Source organism: Marmota marmota, unplaced genomic scaffold, assembly GCF_001458135.2.
Source record: "Marmota marmota marmota unplaced genomic scaffold, marMar, whole genome shotgun sequence".
In the NCBI taxonomy this organism is placed as follows: Eukaryota; Metazoa; Chordata; class Mammalia; order Rodentia; family Sciuridae; genus Marmota; species Marmota marmota.
In genome coordinates this window covers 1,360,549-1,379,030 of record NW_026000173.1, presented here as the reverse complement: position 1 = coordinate 1,379,030, position 18,482 = coordinate 1,360,549, and the positions used below count along the sequence as shown (strand labels likewise).

At 39.4% G+C, this 18,482-nt stretch overlaps 1 protein-coding gene across 1 annotated transcript in view; it reads right to left on the bottom strand.

Annotated features, from left to right (window-relative positions):
- Nucleotides 1–14,618, bottom strand: part of A2ml1 (alpha-2-macroglobulin like 1) — a 36,595-nt gene extending 21,977 nt beyond the window's left edge. The window contains 9 exon segments of the mRNA XM_048787860.1: nt 760–889; nt 1,102–1,176; nt 2,800–2,834; nt 2,836–3,018; nt 7,046–7,235; nt 7,237–7,337; nt 7,702–7,754; nt 7,757–7,880; nt 14,505–14,618. Coding sequence (XP_048643817.1) covers nt 760–889; nt 1,102–1,176; nt 2,800–2,834; nt 2,836–3,018; nt 7,046–7,235; nt 7,237–7,337; nt 7,702–7,754; nt 7,757–7,880; nt 14,505–14,618 — 1,005 coding nt within the window.
- Nucleotides 14,619–18,482: the final 3,864 nt, after the last annotated feature.

The following is an 18,482-nucleotide window of genomic DNA, read 5'->3' as shown; positions in this document are numbered from 1 at the left end:
CTTGATTGTGAGTTAAGAACAGGCCACCTCCAATCCCTCATGAGGGGATGGTTTGGATACTTTGAGCGGGTAAGTTCCTGGGACAGCCCTTTTCCTTTCTTTTTTCTTAATGAGCCAGGAAGACCCCTCTTACCTGTCCCTTTCTCCACCAACAAAGCCACATTTATGTTGTGTTTGTACACACACCACTGAAGTTGAAAGTGGACATTTACCAGATGCCACAACTCATCCTGCTTTGTCAATCTACTGAGGCAAAGAGAGGGAGGGAGGGAGGGAGGGAGGGAGAGAAGAGAAGAGAGAGGGAAAGAAGAGATGGATAATGTAATTCTTACTTTCATTTCATAATGTATTACAGAAGGAAGTAATTTCTTATCTTCATACTTTAGTTTCTTCATCTTTAAGACAGAAAAACTCTCCTATAACATGGAGTATTCACCCAAACATACATGATCATGAAACAACACTGAGGCTCCAAGATATGTGAAGGGGAAAAGAACCAACTGTAGAACTAGAAAACTGTATCTTACAAAATTTGGGTTAATTTTAGACAGACTGAAAAAGACTATCTGTTTAGGATAAAGAACACTTCTTTGTTCTTTGGAGCTGGGATAATAATCCTGTGAAATGCTTTTTACTTTGGGCTTTTTACTACTTTTCTACACTGGTGCTTTCTGACTCTTTGGGATATGTGTGGATGAGTGTACTTTTCTTTCTTGTTTTTAAAATTTGGGTGTACTTTTCTACGTCTCATTTTCTCACCTGTCCTGAGAGTTTCCTGCATCTGTCAGGGAACTGATTTTTTTCCACCTCTTGATACCAGCAAATACTAGTCTTCTGACACACAGACACCCCCACTGCCTCCCTCCCTATGGCCTTCCCATTGCTGTACCTAAAAAGAGGAGCGCAGAGCTGGAAAACCCCACTTGAGATTCTGCCCTCTTCCCCAGACACTGCAGTTCCCTCTTCCCTGCATTGCAGCCATGGGAGTGCCCTGAAAATCCTACCCTGCTTTAGTTTGCTCTCTTACCCTCTCCTGCTTTACTCAGAACCTTAGAATATTCCCACTACACATAAGTACCACCCTAAATGCAGCAACGGTACCTTTTCTCCTTACTCTTCTTTCCTGTGAGATTTAACACTGGACTCTCCACAAAGTAGACACTAAAATCAATAACACTGACCAAGAGAGCAACGGAAAGTGAAAGCAGAAACATCATTATTAAAATTTGTTCTGGGATAAGTCATGACTCCAAACCATAAAACATCATGAGTTTTAACCTGACCATAATTCCCCTCCCCATACGCAAATCATCACTTCTCACTACAGCTTTAATATCCATGAGATCCAGAACTTCTTTTTTTTTTTTCAAAGAGAGAGAGAACTTTTTTTTTTTAATATTTATTTTTTATTTTTCGGCGGACACAACATCTTTGTTTGTATGTGGTGCTGAGGATCGAACCCAGGCCGCACGCATGCCAGGCACGCTACCACTTGAGCCATATCCCCAGCCCCTGAGATCCAGAACTTCTGCTCTTACCTAAGACATATATTTTTGTAAAGAAAGATTCTTCCATTGTCAATAATTATTTGGGTTCGAACACCTCCACTTTAAATTAGACAATACTGGGGAGAGTGGAAAGAGACATGGAAAAGGAACAGGAGGAGGACATGACTAAATAGGTAGTGAACAGAGGGGCATAAAAGATAGTGATATTAATTTAATTAATGATTGTAACTGGTCCTCTTTGTGCTTTGAATACAGCCTTTGCTGCTCTGCCACTGTGTTTATTTTTTTTTTAAATATTTTTTAGTTGTAGGTGGACACAATATCTTTATTTCATTTTTATGTGGTGCTGAGGATTGAACCCAGTGCCTCACACATGCTAGGCAAGCGCTTTACCTCTGAGCCCCAGTCCCAGCCCCAGCCCCAGCCCTGTTTTATTTCTTGAATGGACATGTTTCTTTCTCATCTTCTCTCCCTTCCACCCTAATTTCAGGGGAAACAGGACTACCTTTCTTCCCCAACCTAGGCAGAATTATCTGTCCTTGAGCACATACCCACCACAGGAACAAATTCAGATTTGGGGATGGCACCGAAAGATCTCAGAAATGACCATCTCCCAAATTAATAAGGGAACTATAACTCTGACAGAGAACACATAGAATATAGCCTTTGAATCACCTTTTTAAAAACCTGCTATTCACCTTTTTAAAAACATGCCTCTAATCTTGGCTACTCAAGAGGCTGACAGGAGGATTGCAAGTTCAAAGCCAGCCTCAGCAACAGCGAAGTGCTAAGCAATACAGTGAGATCCTGTCTCTAAATGAGATACAAAATAGGGCCGGGATGTGGCTCAGCGGTCAAGTGCCTCTGAGTTCAGTCCCTAGTACCCACCCCCCCCCAAAAAAAAACCAAACCTGCCCCACTGTTCCCCCAGATGGGCAGAATCACAGCCTCTGGGACAGAAGTCCTCTGTGTATCTCCTTTGCTAGCAAAGCAATAAACTTCCTTTCCTATTTTCTCAAAGTCATGTCCTCATTATTGTATTGGGATCAGGTACAAGGACCCTAATTAATTTAATTAATTATTAATATAATTAATGCTTTTGGCTAACAGCATTACTCAGAATGCACTGAAGATATTAACTCATTTAGCACTAATGCAAAAATGAATAAATAGCCCCTCCCTCAGAGCAGATTTTACTTTGCCTTTGTTGATTTTGAGACAAGAGTATGCCCAGCATTTTGATCTGCTAACTCCCCCACTTACCATATTTTTCCATGCTGAAAATTGTCACTCTGCCACTGTCACTATAAAGGTGCCCAACATTGCCCTCTGGTGTCAGTTGAAAGGATAGGTCTACAATGCCTTACTTGAGCACCACTTCCAGCCATTTTGCGATCCCGTTGCTATTTGGATCCTGGGTCCAATAAAGAGAAACTGCATGATGTGCCTGTCTGCTTCTTATTCCGTACTGTGAAAAGCAGGCAAAGAAGCCAAGAGCAGGTAAAGAATCCTACCTATTACTCATGATTCCTGTGATCTGCATCCAGGAAGAGCTACTCCCTGTCTAATTTATAATTGTTTTTATTACTGAATCAGATAAATATTTCTAGAGATTCAGACTTACTTGGAAGAGAAAAAGTCCTCAGGAATTCAAATTATTAGACTGAGTTCTCTAGGGTGTTATTAGTTTTAGAGAGTGGGCTTTAGGCTTTTATTATTTACTTACTTACTTACTCATTTATTTTGGAATGGAGATTGAACCCAGAGGCACTCAACCACTGAGTCTCATCCCCAGCCTTTTTTTTTTTTTTTTTTTTTTTTTTGAAATATTTTATTTAGAGACAAGTTCTTGCTGAGTTGTTTAGGGCCTTGGTATGTTACTGAGGCTGGCTTTGAACTCACTATCCTCCTGCCTCAGCCTCCCAAACCTCTGGGATTATAGGCATGAGCCATTGTGCCCAGCTAGCATCTTATTTATAAAGGAATGTTTTGTTTATGTTTGGTCTCTTTTAAGAAACAAGACTGAGGGAATTGATTGTAAAATACCTTAGAGGTAATTTAAAGGAAAAATAGAGGTGATACTGTGAGGAATTCACCCTTTTGTTCCTGTTCCTCTGAGACTTCTCACATATATTCATGGTACTATTTAGCCATTGTCCATGACAAGACCTATTACAAAATGAAGAATAGCACAAAACCATTCCTGGTTAAATTGGCATGGCATGGAAAATCACAGGAATGGCAGGGAGTGTGGTTACAGTGGGGATTGGTGTCCTTGTCTACAGAGGAAATGGGGGCTGGATAAGAGAACAGAAATAATTTAGGGAAACTGGGATCTTGGTGCTGAAGCATTCTTGGAATTCTGGACCAAGATTTCAGAGGTGTTTCTGCCTTCAAGGTTTAGTACTATACACTCACTTCTTCTTTCCCCACAACTAACAAAGACTTACTTGTAGCTCACCCTGGAGTATTGAGGAAGGAAAGCCAGGTAGAGTAAGTTAAAGCAGGATATGAAAAAGAATAAGTTTGCTAAAAGCAAAAAATGCACAAAGAACTCTTCCTATCTCTCTTGCCCATTTCTTTCTTTCTACCTGTCTCTTTTGTGCCCTGAGAAGAGAATACTTGAGGGAAAGACTTATCAGGAATGGGAGGAGAGAGATTGCTCAAAGGGATGGCCAGTCTCCAAAAGTTTTCAAGAAATGGAGCTCCCAAATCCTTTAGCAGTCTTAAGTGCTTTAGGACTAAATTTTTTCACAACAAATAAACCTATAGAAAAATGTTAATATCCTGGGGCTTACCATTATTTAAACTTCTTCTTGGAAACCAATCATCTCTTGACCTCTTCCTATGTATCTGAAAGCCTATAGACAGGGAGCTTACTTTCACTTATTATAAAATAATTTTGGAAAAATTTTGTTTAAAAACCTTCCATCAAAGGCTCATGTATAATTTTCCCCAAAACATGGTTGCCAAATCTAAAGGCTAAATCTGTAAGTTGGTCAAAACAGGTCATTGTGTTTGTAAGTAGATGAGATTGAAAGCTGAAATTTGGTTACGAAAGGGCTCAGAGAGGATGCAAAGTCATTCAAAGGAGAAAATCAGTTTGGGTCTACCTTGGAAAGGAAAAGGAATGAAATCAGATGATGCTTGCCTTTTGAGTCTTAGGCAGTACCATGTGATGCCAACCAGTGAAGAAGCTGATATAAGGGATATTGGCAAAAACTAAGGAGGGGAAAAGGATTAAAGTACCCTAAGATTTCCACAAACCTGAGACCATATAGACAATGAGGAGGCAAATATCACTTTGTGACTTTGTCACAAAGTCCAGAAAAGGAACACTTCCTCTGACAACAAAGTACTGTTCTCACACAGGAGGCCAAGACTCAGGAAGGACATAGGTTAGTCAGAAGTAGATTCTTGAAGGAAATAAGTACTCAACTAGGTAGGCAACATTTCCAACTGTAAATTGCCTGAGGTTTCTGAATATTTGGATAGAGCAATCAAATTAGACACGGACAGTTCATCTTGGTCATAATTTTGTTGATTGAGGATAAAATATTATACTCTATAAACTCATAATTTTTGTTCCTCAGTTTCTTGGTAAAATTCCTTTTGTTAGTCTCAGTGTTTCAGCTGAACCTGCAGGATGAAGACCGGAGCTATTTTACAAGAGGATACAGCCTGAACGGGGTTGATGATGAGATCAACCTCCAGGGGGCAGTAGAGTCTAAGACAGATCTGGTGTTTCCTCTGTAGATCTAGAATTTCTGTAAGGAAATACTCAATATTTATACCAAACTCCTGCTGAAGAGGGAAAATAGATGATGGGAGGGAAGAACTAAAATTAATTCTAAATTGGAAAAGTGGTGGAGGAGGCTACCCATCAACAAGCTCCTAGCTTCCCTGTACACAGGGAAATAAAACAGCAGCTAAAAGATCATGGAGTAGAAAATGAAAATAATGCATTCCCCATGTACATCTTAAAAAGTTAACTTGAGTGCATGAACTGTGACTGAAGGAAAAAGAACGCAGCAGGGGCATCTAAAAGATAAGTATTTCAGAAGCATGTAGAAATTATGATAGCCCCAAAACAGGATTAAACCTATCATGAGACATTGTCAGGAACAAATTTCTGTTCAAGGAAAATGTAAGTATATTTGCCAAATGTTGTCACATTTTTACCTTTCATAGTATATGTTTAATGTTGCCTTAAGAGAATTATCTACTTCACATATTTCCTTGCTTCATACTAAACCAAAGATAGTGACAGTGCATGTATTTTCATTTTCTTTTTCCTTTTGTTAAATACATTCCTAAACTGTCCTCCCTCACTCCAGTACTGGGGTTTGAACCCAGTACTAAGCACAAGCTCTTACATTCCTAACCTACTATATATCTTCTTTCTCCCACCCCCAGGCTGGAGATTGAACCCATAGCCCAGCACATGCTAGGCAAGTGCTCTACCACTGACCGGTATCCCCAGCCCACCAGCCCCTATTTCTTAATATCTAAACTGCAGAGCCACTTGGCATTACTCCTGAAGAGAAGGTCTTGAAATGTGCAAAAAGTTTTTTTTTTTTTTTTTTTAAAAACAAAAGCTAATGGACTCATCTCTCAGGAATGTTAACCTAATTGACATGTAGATACTCAGAGTAAGAACTGGTCATCTCTGCTGGTTCTTAGGTGGACAGAAGTGAGGATATAGGCCAGTGGTTGCTGCTTCCTTTTGCATATGTGTTCTACAACCCAGCAGACAGGAGAATTTCTACCCAGGAGACTCTCTTCTTTGCTTCCTTATTCTCTCTCATTCTTTCTTAACCCTTTCCCTTTCTCTCCTCCCAACTAGATTCTTACCTTGCTTACCTTGTCATTCACTGGAACAAAGTCATCTCTCTCTCTCTCTCTCTCTCTCTCTCTCTACTGGGAATTGAAATTGAGCCCAGGGGCACTTTACCACTGAGCCACATCCCTACCCGCTTTTATTTTTTATTTGAGGCAGAGTCTCACTAAGTTGCTTAGCCCCTGGCCCCCCAAATTGGTGAGACTGGTTTCCAACTTGTCATCCTCCTCTACCTCCTGTGTCAGTGGGATTACAGGTGTGTACCTGGTGACACCACAGAAAGATACTAGAAAGAAACAGGTGTCATTAGCAGAGAGGATTTTTCTTGCTCTCGGAATCTTTTTTCCCACCCATTCTGTTTCCTCACAAGTACTTCTGAGTTAGCAAAACCTCATTAGGTTTAGCTTAAAAACAAAAACAAAGCAACAAAAAACCTAGTCTGAGAGAAAGAGAAGTAGAGCCCAGTTTCTTTTCAGGGCTCCTGACTGTGAAACCTCATAATGGAATGTCCCTCTAAGGAAGAAAGGATAAATACGAATTAACAGGAGCTGTAGCCAACTGCCCTGGCTCTAAGACCCAGGAACCCAATTACACTTATATTCTGCTCCAGGAGAAATGTGTACTTTAGTTTTGGATACATGCACAGCAGTAGCAACTTCACCCTCTGTGCTTGCTGGTATAACAAAGCACCTATTTAACACCAGTAACACATCAACCCTCCAGAATTTGTTAGCTTCTGTCCTCCAGGTTCCATAAGCTTATCACCAAAGTACAGATCCCCTCCACCATAGCACAGCTGTTTCCCCTGTCTTTGTTCATCCCTGATTGTGTGTTCCTTACTCTGCAGCCCTGGGGTGTGGATAGGTTTATCAGTCTGCATAAACATACTTCCTTGGAATTATAACGTTTTTCTTCTTCACAGCTGAGATATTTCAAACTCTGGACATCTGAATTGTAGCCACTTCTGTACCACCAGAAGGAAGTGGGACCTAGGCAAGAGAGGGGAATTCTGGGGAGAAGTAGGATATTGAGGGAACAAAACCAACTGGCCCACAGCTTAACATGGGAGAATAAATAGAAAAGAACTGAATTAGACAGGGGCAGCAAGGGTAGAACCCAAAACAAGATGCCAGGAAGAAGGGAAACAATAGAATCTAAAGTTAAGGTCAGGATCTAAAAGAAGACACCCAGGTCAAGAATGTGGGAGAGTTGTGGTCAGGAACTCAAGTTTAGGCTTAGAGGCCATAGCAAAAGTAAGATAATAGAGGTCATACTTGAAGTTTGACCAAGTAAGTGGCCAGGGAGGGGCACAGAAACGGAAGAGATTACAGTTAGGGCTGAGTCAGTGCTTACTGAAAAGGAGATGCAGTACAAGCGTTCCTTCAGTCCAGAGTGTTCTGCCACATCTGAATCTTGTCCTTGGTCTCCAGAATAATCATAAATTTTATATCACAGTCCCCAAACCTCAGATCTAAACAAACCTTCTGAGTGAAGGGGAAGTTAAGCTGGGTTGGTAATGTCAATAGTAGTTTCTACTAAGGGAACAAAAGAATTTCAGTGTATTAATGGTTCATTCATTCAATGAAAAACTAAGCATTTTCCCTAGAAGCATCCAACAAATAGCAGTGAATCACATAGATTAAGCTCCTGTCTTTACAAACTTCATTTTCTATAAGGGAGAAGCAGAGGAGTAACAAATAACTCAGAGCACAATCTTAACCCTCCCTGATAAGAGGCCCCCATTGAGAAACTATACCTGGAATCCCAACAGGAAGTTATGGCTAACACAGAGAACAGGGCACAAGGAGTCTACTATATTTTAATATTAATCTTTTTGCCAACCTTCCTTTTGGTGCTTCAGCTTTTCTCCCTAAGTAAAGGATCAAAGGGACCAAAGATGGGAAAAGATAGGCAAAGAAGCCACCTTCCCTAAATCAACTCTGACACCAAGTGCTTATGGGAGGAATTCTGCAGTGGCTGGCAATAGAGCTAATATTCTTAGGAGTTGCGCACACAACTTTGGGGGGGTGAGAGATGGCTCAGGATCTGGAACCAGAGGTCACCTCCCCTGCTGCTCTTATATCCTGGACCCCCAGGAAGAGTGTGCAGCTGTGACTGATGCTCTGGTCAACCAGGCTAAGGTGGTAGAGCAGGGAGGGGCCACAGTTCACTGCCTTAAATTTATTTCTCCCTGAAACATTCACACTGGTCCAGTCAGTCCATAATAGTGACTTTGGGGAAAAGCCAGATTGAGCATTCAGAGAGGGAAAGCCCTCAACTCATTTTGGACTTCTCTCTTTTTTTCTGGTTATATTCTAAACTCCCACTCCTGGTTGATTTCATTTTCTCTTTTTATTATTCTGTTAAGGCAAGTCTGAGAACACAGGTATAGAGTCACTATTAACAGAAAATCAGCAAACCTTTTTCTAAATGGAAATTTTTAAAAATCGATACTATTCAGTATTGTGACTCTTTAAAAATAGGAACATACACAGCCCTAGAAAGAATATAAATTGGACAGCCTTTCTGAGGGCCGTTTTACAACACACATCAAAAGCTTTTAAGATGTGCTTTATTCTTTGGCATATTCCTTGGCTCATAACTCCTACTTAATGAGGAAAAGAGCAGGAGAGGTAGTTACATTGTTTCTTCAGTGTGTTTTATAATGCAAGACCTTGAACCCACCTAGAATACAAACTAGTAAAAATGGTTTCCTGGCCCAGTGACCAACCCACATCAAAATAACACAAGCAAAAAAAAAAAAAAAAAAAAAAAAAAAAAAAAAAAAAGATTTATAGGGTGGATCAGACATGAAGAAAGAACTGAAGGAACCAGACCAAAGACTTTATTTATAACCTGGAATTAGAGTTGCTGCTGCCAGGACCCACTTTTCCCAATCTTTTCCTATTTACTGGTCTCTTGCAGCCTCCTCTTCTCCTATCACCTATGGGCTTTCCCCACCTAAGTAGTGGGGAAGATGGCCGGGAAGTGTCCTCAGTCTATATTCTTACAGTTCTATGATGTCAACTGACAATAATTTTCACCTGTTTTCTTTTTTTGTGAAAAAATTGTGCACAGATCAACACAATTTTATATTTTATTGACATCATCCACCTATTTTTCAACTGCCTGTCAAGAGTCAGAAGAGTTGGATAATTTCTGCCATAGAAACACTGATCTCCTTTTGTGTGTGTGTGGCGCTAGGGATTGAACACAGGGCCTCATGTATGCTAATATCTCCGGAGAAACACTTTGTTCCTTTTCTTCTGTGCTCATCTCTGAAACAATCATTGTAGCCAGGACACTGTGATAGCAGGACCTAAGTCACTTTCTCATTTGGAGGCTGGTGGTACTATGACTGGCAGCCCCACTAGAACCACATGGAGTTGGGAAGGGGAAAATCTCAAAACAGAAGAAAGAAAGAAATAGGAGTCGCTACTTTAAGAGGTGGATTGGGGCAAAGAAGCTGCGAATAAAACATTAGGAATCACATCAATACACCCTATGACTTTGGTTGAATAAACTCTCATGTTAATACACAGCAATACTATGCAGCCATGAAAATTATTTCCTGATTTGGGTAGAGCAGCACGTGCATATATTACCAGCTACTTAGGAGGCTGATACAGGAAGATCAGTTGAACCCAGGAGTTTGAAGATAGCTGGACAACATAGCAAGACCTTGTCACAATAAACAAATTAATTAATTAATTAATTTAAAAAAATCTGGCTGGGGTGTAGTTCAGCTATAGACTTTAAGTTTTCTAATTTCACTTGGAATCTGAATTACCGGCAAGAGCACTGTTCCCTTTCTAAAAATGAGAAAAAAGCCAAACAATCTGCAAAATCACTTTTTTTGGACCAAAGCATTGAGCCCAAGAGCTGAGCTGATATTGAGGTCCAAAAGCCTAATATTGAAAAGGGTAACATTTCTCATGAGCAGAGCCTGGATGTATGGACTGTCTCATCCGCACCTAAGCAAAACTTTTAGTGGATTACCAAAGATCTGGTGTAGGCCAAAAGACTAAAGAGCCCATGGGTGTTATAGAAGAGGAAGCATGCCCTTGCTCAGAGCATGCACTTGCTCATTACTTCTACCAGATGTTTACAAGGAAGATAGAGGGTGAGGTGGGTGGCTAGAAAGAGCCTCCCTCAATATTATAGGCCCAGAGGACAGCAGAACTACCACTGCAGGAAGCCCAGCTGCCCATGATGCTCTTACTCAAAAGGCTTAAGACTCTGGGGAGGAGCAGCAAATATTGTTGCTTCCAGAACACAGACAAAAACCCACTGTTGGGTTTAGATTGTGGCTCAGCAGTAGAGCATTTGCCTAGCATGTGTGAGGCCCTGGGTTCGATACTCAGCACCACATAAAAATAAATAAAATAAAGGTATTGTGTCTAACTACAACTAAAAAATAAATAAATAAAAATAATTAAAAAAAATTGTTACCAGAGGATCAGGTTGGGGGAAAAGCCCACCCCTGGAGGTGTGACAAGAAACTGTTCTGAGCCTGGGATTATATGCCAGTATATTTAAAAGTCTCCTAAGACAAGGAGGGGCAGGGAAATCTTCACACATAAGAAAAACCACAGATACAAAGCTGAGTTTGGCAACCTGTCAGTAGGGCAATTCTGAGAAAAGTTCATCTCCAGGACCCAAGTATTATATACTTTTATAAAGCTACCTAAAATTACAGAGAACCATTCCATCTCTTCTTCTCCACCCCAGCGAAAATACCAAGTAATAAATAGTAGCTCTCTGCGATTCACTGGCAGAGAAGCAAGAACATGAAGAAAGACTACTTCTGTGGTGCTACCTGGTATAATACAGGGAAGACTGTGAGCAGAGGGTGGAGCACAAGCATTGAGAAATCCTGGCAGCATTCCAGACACCATCCCAAGCATAAGGCACTAGAAGTGAAAGCCATTTTGGCCATAGTTAAATTTAATCTAACCTATCTTTTAAACTAGATTGACTCAATCCATCACACTGTCTGAGAAGAGGCATGTTCATTCCAGGCATAAATACTGCTTTCCTGAATTTTTCTTGTTCTACACAAGATGCATTCAATAAAAAAAAAAAAATTATAGTGTGTACCAATATAAGAATGAAACAACAACTACCCCCGTCAAGATACAAAGTAATCAACAGAACCAGATTCAGAGATGACCTAGGTGTTAGAAACTATCAAGAACTTCAAAATGGTGAGGATTAATAGGTTAAAGAATTTAATTAAAAAATGAAAAGCATACATGAACAGATGGGGAAATTTAAAAACAAAGATGGAAGTCATCAAGTCAAAAGAATGCTAAAAATAAAAAAATATGGGAGCATATGCTTAGGATGCACAAGACCATGTTCAATACTTAGCACCCAAAACAAACGAACAAACAAAAACTCTGCAGTATTAGAAATAAGGAACTTTCTATTGGCTCATTAGTAACTTAACACATCTGAGGAAATAACAAATTATCTTGAATAGAGGTCAGTGGTTGAATAGAGGTCTATGGTTGTTTTGGGGCTACCATGGAAGACTTGGGAATTATAAGAGACTATCTTGTCTTCCATCCAAACCCCATTCAATCCCTTGCAGAAAAAGTTTGTTAGCCCCTATGATAATATACCAGACAAAAATAATACAAATAAATGAAGATTTCTGGAAATAATATCAAATAAAAGTTTTAAAATATTTGAAATAATTCTTAAATGACTGCCTAAAAACAGCTCATTCTGAGCCATGGTATAGGGATAATGAATTTTCTTACATGTAAAGACAAAGAGGATGAAAATAATAAAAGAAACACTGTATGGCCTGCTTAACATAATTCCTTAGGTACCTTCTCTCATATTTTGTATTTTCTTACTCTAAATTTTACTTTCTTCTTCTCCTTGTAAATTGTTCAGGGTCCACCATGACACATTGTACTTCTCTTAGCTTTTGTAAAATCCCATTAAGGAGGATACCTTTACTCTCTACAATCATGAATCTTCTTTTACCCTGGCTCTTTTATTCTAATAGATAAAATTTGTTAATTTCAAGATCCTACTGAAAATTTTCTAATCCTGTGGGCAATACTAAGACAGAAACTCAAATGGATTATGGTTCTAGTTTCAGGGTTACCTATTCCTCCAAAAACATAGTAGCCATACAGTGAAAGCATAGTGTGTTTTGCATCACTGTGATGAATACCTGAGATGATCAACTTATAAGGGAGAAACATTTATTTTTGCTCATCTTTCAGGGGTTTCAGTTTATACTCATTTGGCTCCGTTGCTCTAGGCAGAGAGTGCTTGGTGAGTGAAGCTACTTATATCATTGTGTCCAGGAAGCAGAGAAAGAGAGAAAGAGGCCAGGGTCTCAATATATCCTAAACTGTCACATTCCCAATGACCCAACTTCCTTCAGGTAGGCCCTAACTCCACCAACTCAATAGTATCATAAGATGAGCAGCCTTCAACATTTGAGCATTTAGGAGGTATTTAAGATCCAAATCATAATAACATTCTGCCCTGGCCCCCAAAAGCTCATGTACATCTCATAATAGAAAATGCATTCAGTCCATCTGCAAGAGTTCCCATAATCTTAAAAAGCATTGTTCAAAAATCCAAGTATATTGGGGGCTGTAGTTGTGGCTCAGTGGCAGAGCACTTGCCTAGCCTGTGTTCAATCCTCAGCACCATATAAAAATAAATAAATAAACAAACTAATTAATCAAAGGTATTGTGTACATATACAATTAAAAAAAATTAAAATCCAAATATAAAGTTTCCTCTGAGCTTCAAGACAAACTCTTAGCTTGGAACCCCTGTAAAATAAAAAAGAAAGTTATATACTTCCAAGATACAATGCACAGGGTAAACATTCCCATCCCAAAAGAAGGAGGTAGGAAAACAGCAAGGAGGAATTAGATCAAAACAGAACCAAAATCCAGCAGAGCAAACATTAAATCCTAATGCTCCATGTCTCACCTCTGGGTCACAAGGTGGAATGATATGAGTTTCAAAGGACATAGACACCCAACCCATATGGCCTTACTGGCTGCAACCCTGTGGTTTCTATCTTGGGCTGGTTCTTCTCCCTACTTGCAGGTTTCCTTGCTGGTCATTCCATTTTCACTGGTATCTTCAACTTCCTGGAATCTCCACTGAAATTTTGGCTTCACTGTAATAGCTTCACACATCACCTTGACATAGGCTTCTTGAAGGAATTCTTACACTGCATCACTTCCCAAGCTTTCCTTTGAAATTATGGTGGAAGCTTCTATAACCCTGTAACTCTTGAATTCAGCTTGCCTGGAAAAGTAGCACAGTAATGATGCCAAGGTTTGTCATTAGCAGAAGCATCAGCCAGACCCCCTTGGACCATGGCTTCATTGCTCTAGGCTCCTGGATGGCTGAACACAGGGAGACAAACCCTGGGAAAACAATTCCCTAGATGGATCTATGAAACCAAGGCAACCCAGGCCTCTAATCTCAAAGCAAAATCTTAGAAATAAGCTTACACTTTTACGTTCTTAAGTCTGCATTGGCTGGCGGGCGGGGGAGAGTCTCAACAATTTCTGAGACAATCATTAGAGATTTTTTATATTGTTCCAATGTAAATAACTTGATTTCTTTTAAACAGTGCTCTCTTTAGCAACTTCAGCTTCCTGGGCTATAACTTTAAAATGTGCTCATTTTCTGGAAAAACTGCAAGTTTTCCAAATCTTTCTGTAGTGCTTTTTCCTCCTGTTTCCTCATTGTAAATTTGGCTAAAAGGAGTCAGCAATACCTATACCACTGCCTGAATGCTGTGCTGCCTTTAAATTCCCTCTGCCAGAAAAACTAGTTCATCATCTTTAAACTTGGCTTCAAAAAAGTCTCAGGACATGGACAAAATGTAGACAAGTTCCTTGCCAGAATATAACACAAATAGCCTCCAGTCCAATTCCAAATTGAGTCCTCATTTCTATGTAAAACCTCAGGATTTGGGTTTTTTTGTCTTGTTTTGTTTTATTTTGTTTGTTTAGTTTTGTTTTGAACCAGGTCACTTAGCTAGTGAGCCACATCCATAACTCTCATATTTTTTATTTTGAGACAGAATCTTGCTAAGTTGCTTAGGACCTCACTAAGTTGCTGAGGCTGGCCTAGAACTTGTGGTCATTCTACCTCACCCTTGTGAATTGCTGGAAGGAGCACAGCTTTTCCTGCCTGGAAGGAGCACAGCTTTTACTGTCTGGTTTCCTATCAATATTTTGATCATCTGAGCTCTCACTAATATCACCCATTAAGCTATGCTCCTAGAATTCTAATGCTTCTCTAGCTAGCATCTCCAAACTTTTAAAAACTCCTCCTGAAGAACAATCCCAAAGGTTCCAAATCACATGGTTAAGTATAATCACAGCAATAAACCATCAAGTATATCCATCAAGGTCATGCCCCCAAGTGATCCAACTTTCATCAACTAGGATTTACATTCTGAAGTTTCCACTATCTCAATAGCACCATAATTATTTGCAGGGGTCAAGCCTTCAGACATAAGTGTTTTGGAGACATTTAAGATCAAAACCAATGGGCTGGGGATATAGCTCAGTTGGTAGAGTGCTTGCCTTGAATGCCTAAGGCCTTGGGTTCTAACCCCCTGTGCTATGAAATAAATAAATAAGATAAAGGTCAAAGTCATAACAGATTGTAATGCTTAAACTAGGAAAGATGTATTTATCTTGGGTTCCTAGGAAGTTAATTTTACTTCTAAGGGGAATTCAAAACAATATTATTGTCCCAGCAACCAGAAGACACCAATCTTGCAGAAGAGAGAATGGTGCAAAGAATCTGTACATGTCATTTATTAACTGTGTGACTCATGGCAAGTTATTAATATTTCAGTGTCTCAGTTTCCTTATCTATAAAATGAGAACAGTAATAGCACACATACAACTGGTGTAAGAGTAAAATTATTTCATATATGGAAAATGTCTGGAACAGTGTTAGGCACAGTAATATTGATACAAATTCTAGAATATGATGAAGCAGCCTTTCTTAGTGTTAGTAACTTATAATCAATAAGAATTTTTAAATTATTTTTATTCATTCTACTTAGTTGTATATGCAGCAGAATACCTTTCAATTCACAGTACACAAATGGAGTGCAACATTTCAATTCTCTGGTTGTACATGGTGTAGAAATGCACCATTCATGCAATCATTTGTGTACTTAAGGGTAATGATGTCCATCTCATTCTACCATCTTTCCTATGCCCTTAACCCCTCCTTGCCCTGTCCTTTGCCCAATCCAAAATTCCTCCATTCTTCCCATGCCAGTCCCCATCATTGGTCAGCATCCACTAATGAGAGAAAATATTTGGCCTTTAGTTATTTTTTGGATTGGCTTACTTCACTTAGCATAATATTCTTTAACTCCATCCATTTACCTGAAAATGCCATAATTTTATTCTCTTTTAATGCTGAGTAATATTCTATTGTGCATAAATACCACAGTTTCTGGGGCTGGGGATGTGGCTCAAGCGGTAGCACGCTTGCCTGGCATGCGTGCGGCCTGGGTTCTATCCTCAGCACCACATACAAACAAAGATGTTGTGTCCGCCGAAAACTAAAAAATAAATATAAATAAATAAATAAATAAATACCACAGTTTCTTTATCCATTCATCTATTGATGGACATCTAGGTTGGTTCCACAGTTTAGCTATTGTGAATTTAGCTGCTATAAACATTGATGTGGCTGTGTCACCATAGTATGCTGACTTTTAAGTCCTTTGGGTATAGATCGAGGAGTGGGATAGCTGGGTCAAATGGTGGGTTCCATTCCAAGTTTTCTGAGGAATTTATGCACTGCTTTCCAAAATGGTTGCACCAATTTTCAGTCCCACCAGCAATATATGAATGTACTTTCCCCCCCCACATCCTCTCCAACACTTATTATTGCTTGCATTCTTGATAATTGCCATTCTGACTTGGGTGAGATGAAATCTCAGAGTAGTTTTGATTTGCATTTTTCTAATTACTAACTAAGGCAAGATCTGTGGACTTATTACATAACAACATGCTAATAGTTAATACTATTAAACTGTACACTTCCAAAAGGTTAAAAGAGTAAATGTTTCTGGGGACAGTGGTGCATGCCTGTAAACCCAGTGACTTGGTAGGCTGAGGCAGGAAGATCACATGTTTGAGGCCAACCTTAGTAACTTAGTAAGACCCTCAGCAAGATCCTGTCTCAAAATAAAAAATAAAAAGGCTGGGGAGGAGGTTAGTGGTAAAGCACCCCTGAGTTCAGTTCCTGGTGCCAATTAAAAAAAATAATTAAAATAATAATAAGAAAGATTTAGAGATGGGGGAATCATGATAAAATTAATTTATTCTAGCATTTCTCAATTAAATCAAACTTCCATTTAAAAAATTGTGGACAGATGTTTACTTATGCTTGGGTGCATGAGGAGTACCAAAGGCTTAGCAGAAGGCCCAGAGATACACATCAAAGCGTGAAGGAAAAAACTTGAAAAACAATTTCATACACAAGCTTTTTTCCTGCCCTTCCCTTTGCCTTTTCTCTTTCTCTATCTGTAGAATTTCTCATTGTCCTTCAAGATTCAATACACTCCTTTTAAGGGCATTTCTAACCCACCTCCTCATCTTCCACCTCAAAGGCAGAACAATTTTCTCATTCTCCTATACTCCAAATCTTCAGTCCTTTTTTTTTTTAAGAGAATTTTTTAATATTTCTTTTTTAGCTTTCGGAGGACACAACGTCTTTGTATGTGGTGCTAAGGATCGAACCCGGGCCGCATGCATGCTAGGCTAGCGCACTACCGCTTGAGCCACATCCCCAGCCCCTCTTCAGTACTTTTTGAAGTTGACCAGAGCATTAGCCATTTTGTCTGGTCACTCTTACATGATCCTTTTCCCCACTCATACAATGAGAATAGGATGAGAATCAGTTTATCTATCTTCCCCTAGTCTAGGTACTCAGTGTGATCCCTAAATGAGGAGCAAAGGGCAAGGATCATCCCACCTCCTGTCCATCTCTGGATGGTCTCCAGAGGAAATCCTTTGTTCTTCCTCTCCTAAACCCTTTCAACATTCCTTCTCTGCTTGATAAAAAAAAAAAAAAATTACAACTAGTGGCAACAGTAATTAATTATTCTTTTTTTATGGTAACTTGACAATACTTTATGAACTGTGGGGGAAAAATATCCATTTTCTACCTCAATTTATTAATTAGGGGGTAAAATGCTTGTTAAAACACATTTTGCTGGGCCCTGGTCCTATAGTATATGATCCATTGATTTGAGATGGGACCTAAGAATTTGAATTTTGAACAAAACTTTGGGTAATGCTGATGCTTCTAGTCCGAGAACAACCCTTTGAGAACCACTGATGTAATGTTGGGTTAAGAGTAGGTTGTCAAGAAACTGGAGTTTAGAGCAAAGTTGTGATAATAAAAGTGTAGAATGTCAACCTTCCCCCTACATATCCCTTACCAATGTCCAATAGAAAGAGGCCATGAGGCACAGTGGTACATGCCTATAATCCCAGCTATTGGGAAATTTGAGGCAAGAGAATTGCAACTTGGAGGCCAACCTGGGCAATTTAGCAAGATTTTGTCACAATAAATAAATTAATTAATTAATTAATAAAGGCTGGGGATGTAGCTCAGTGGTAAAGCTTGTATAGCCCACTCAAGGCCCTGAGTTCAGTCCCTGGTACTGAAAGGGGGAAAAAAAAGCAGCAGCTATAAAATTATCTTTCTTTCTCTTATTTTATTATTATTTTTTTAAATAATTATTTCACCTATTTTCTTTTTTTTTTTTAGTTTTCTCTCTTTTTATTTTTTAAGAGAGAGAGAGAGAGAGAATTTTAATATTTTATTTAGTTTTCGGCGGAAACAACATCTTTGTTTGTATGTGGTGCTGAGGATCTAACTGGGGCCGCACACATGCCAGGGGAGCGCGCTAACGCTTGAGCCACATCCCCAGCCCTTTCCTTTCTCTCATGATTCTCTGTCTCTTTCAGTCTGTTTCTCTCAGGACTTCTCTGGGCCTATTATCAGCAATTATACTTTGGGACTCTGTCGGGACAGAGTAAAATGAAAATAGTCACTATGTGGGGTATGAGAAACAAGGTGCCAAGGCT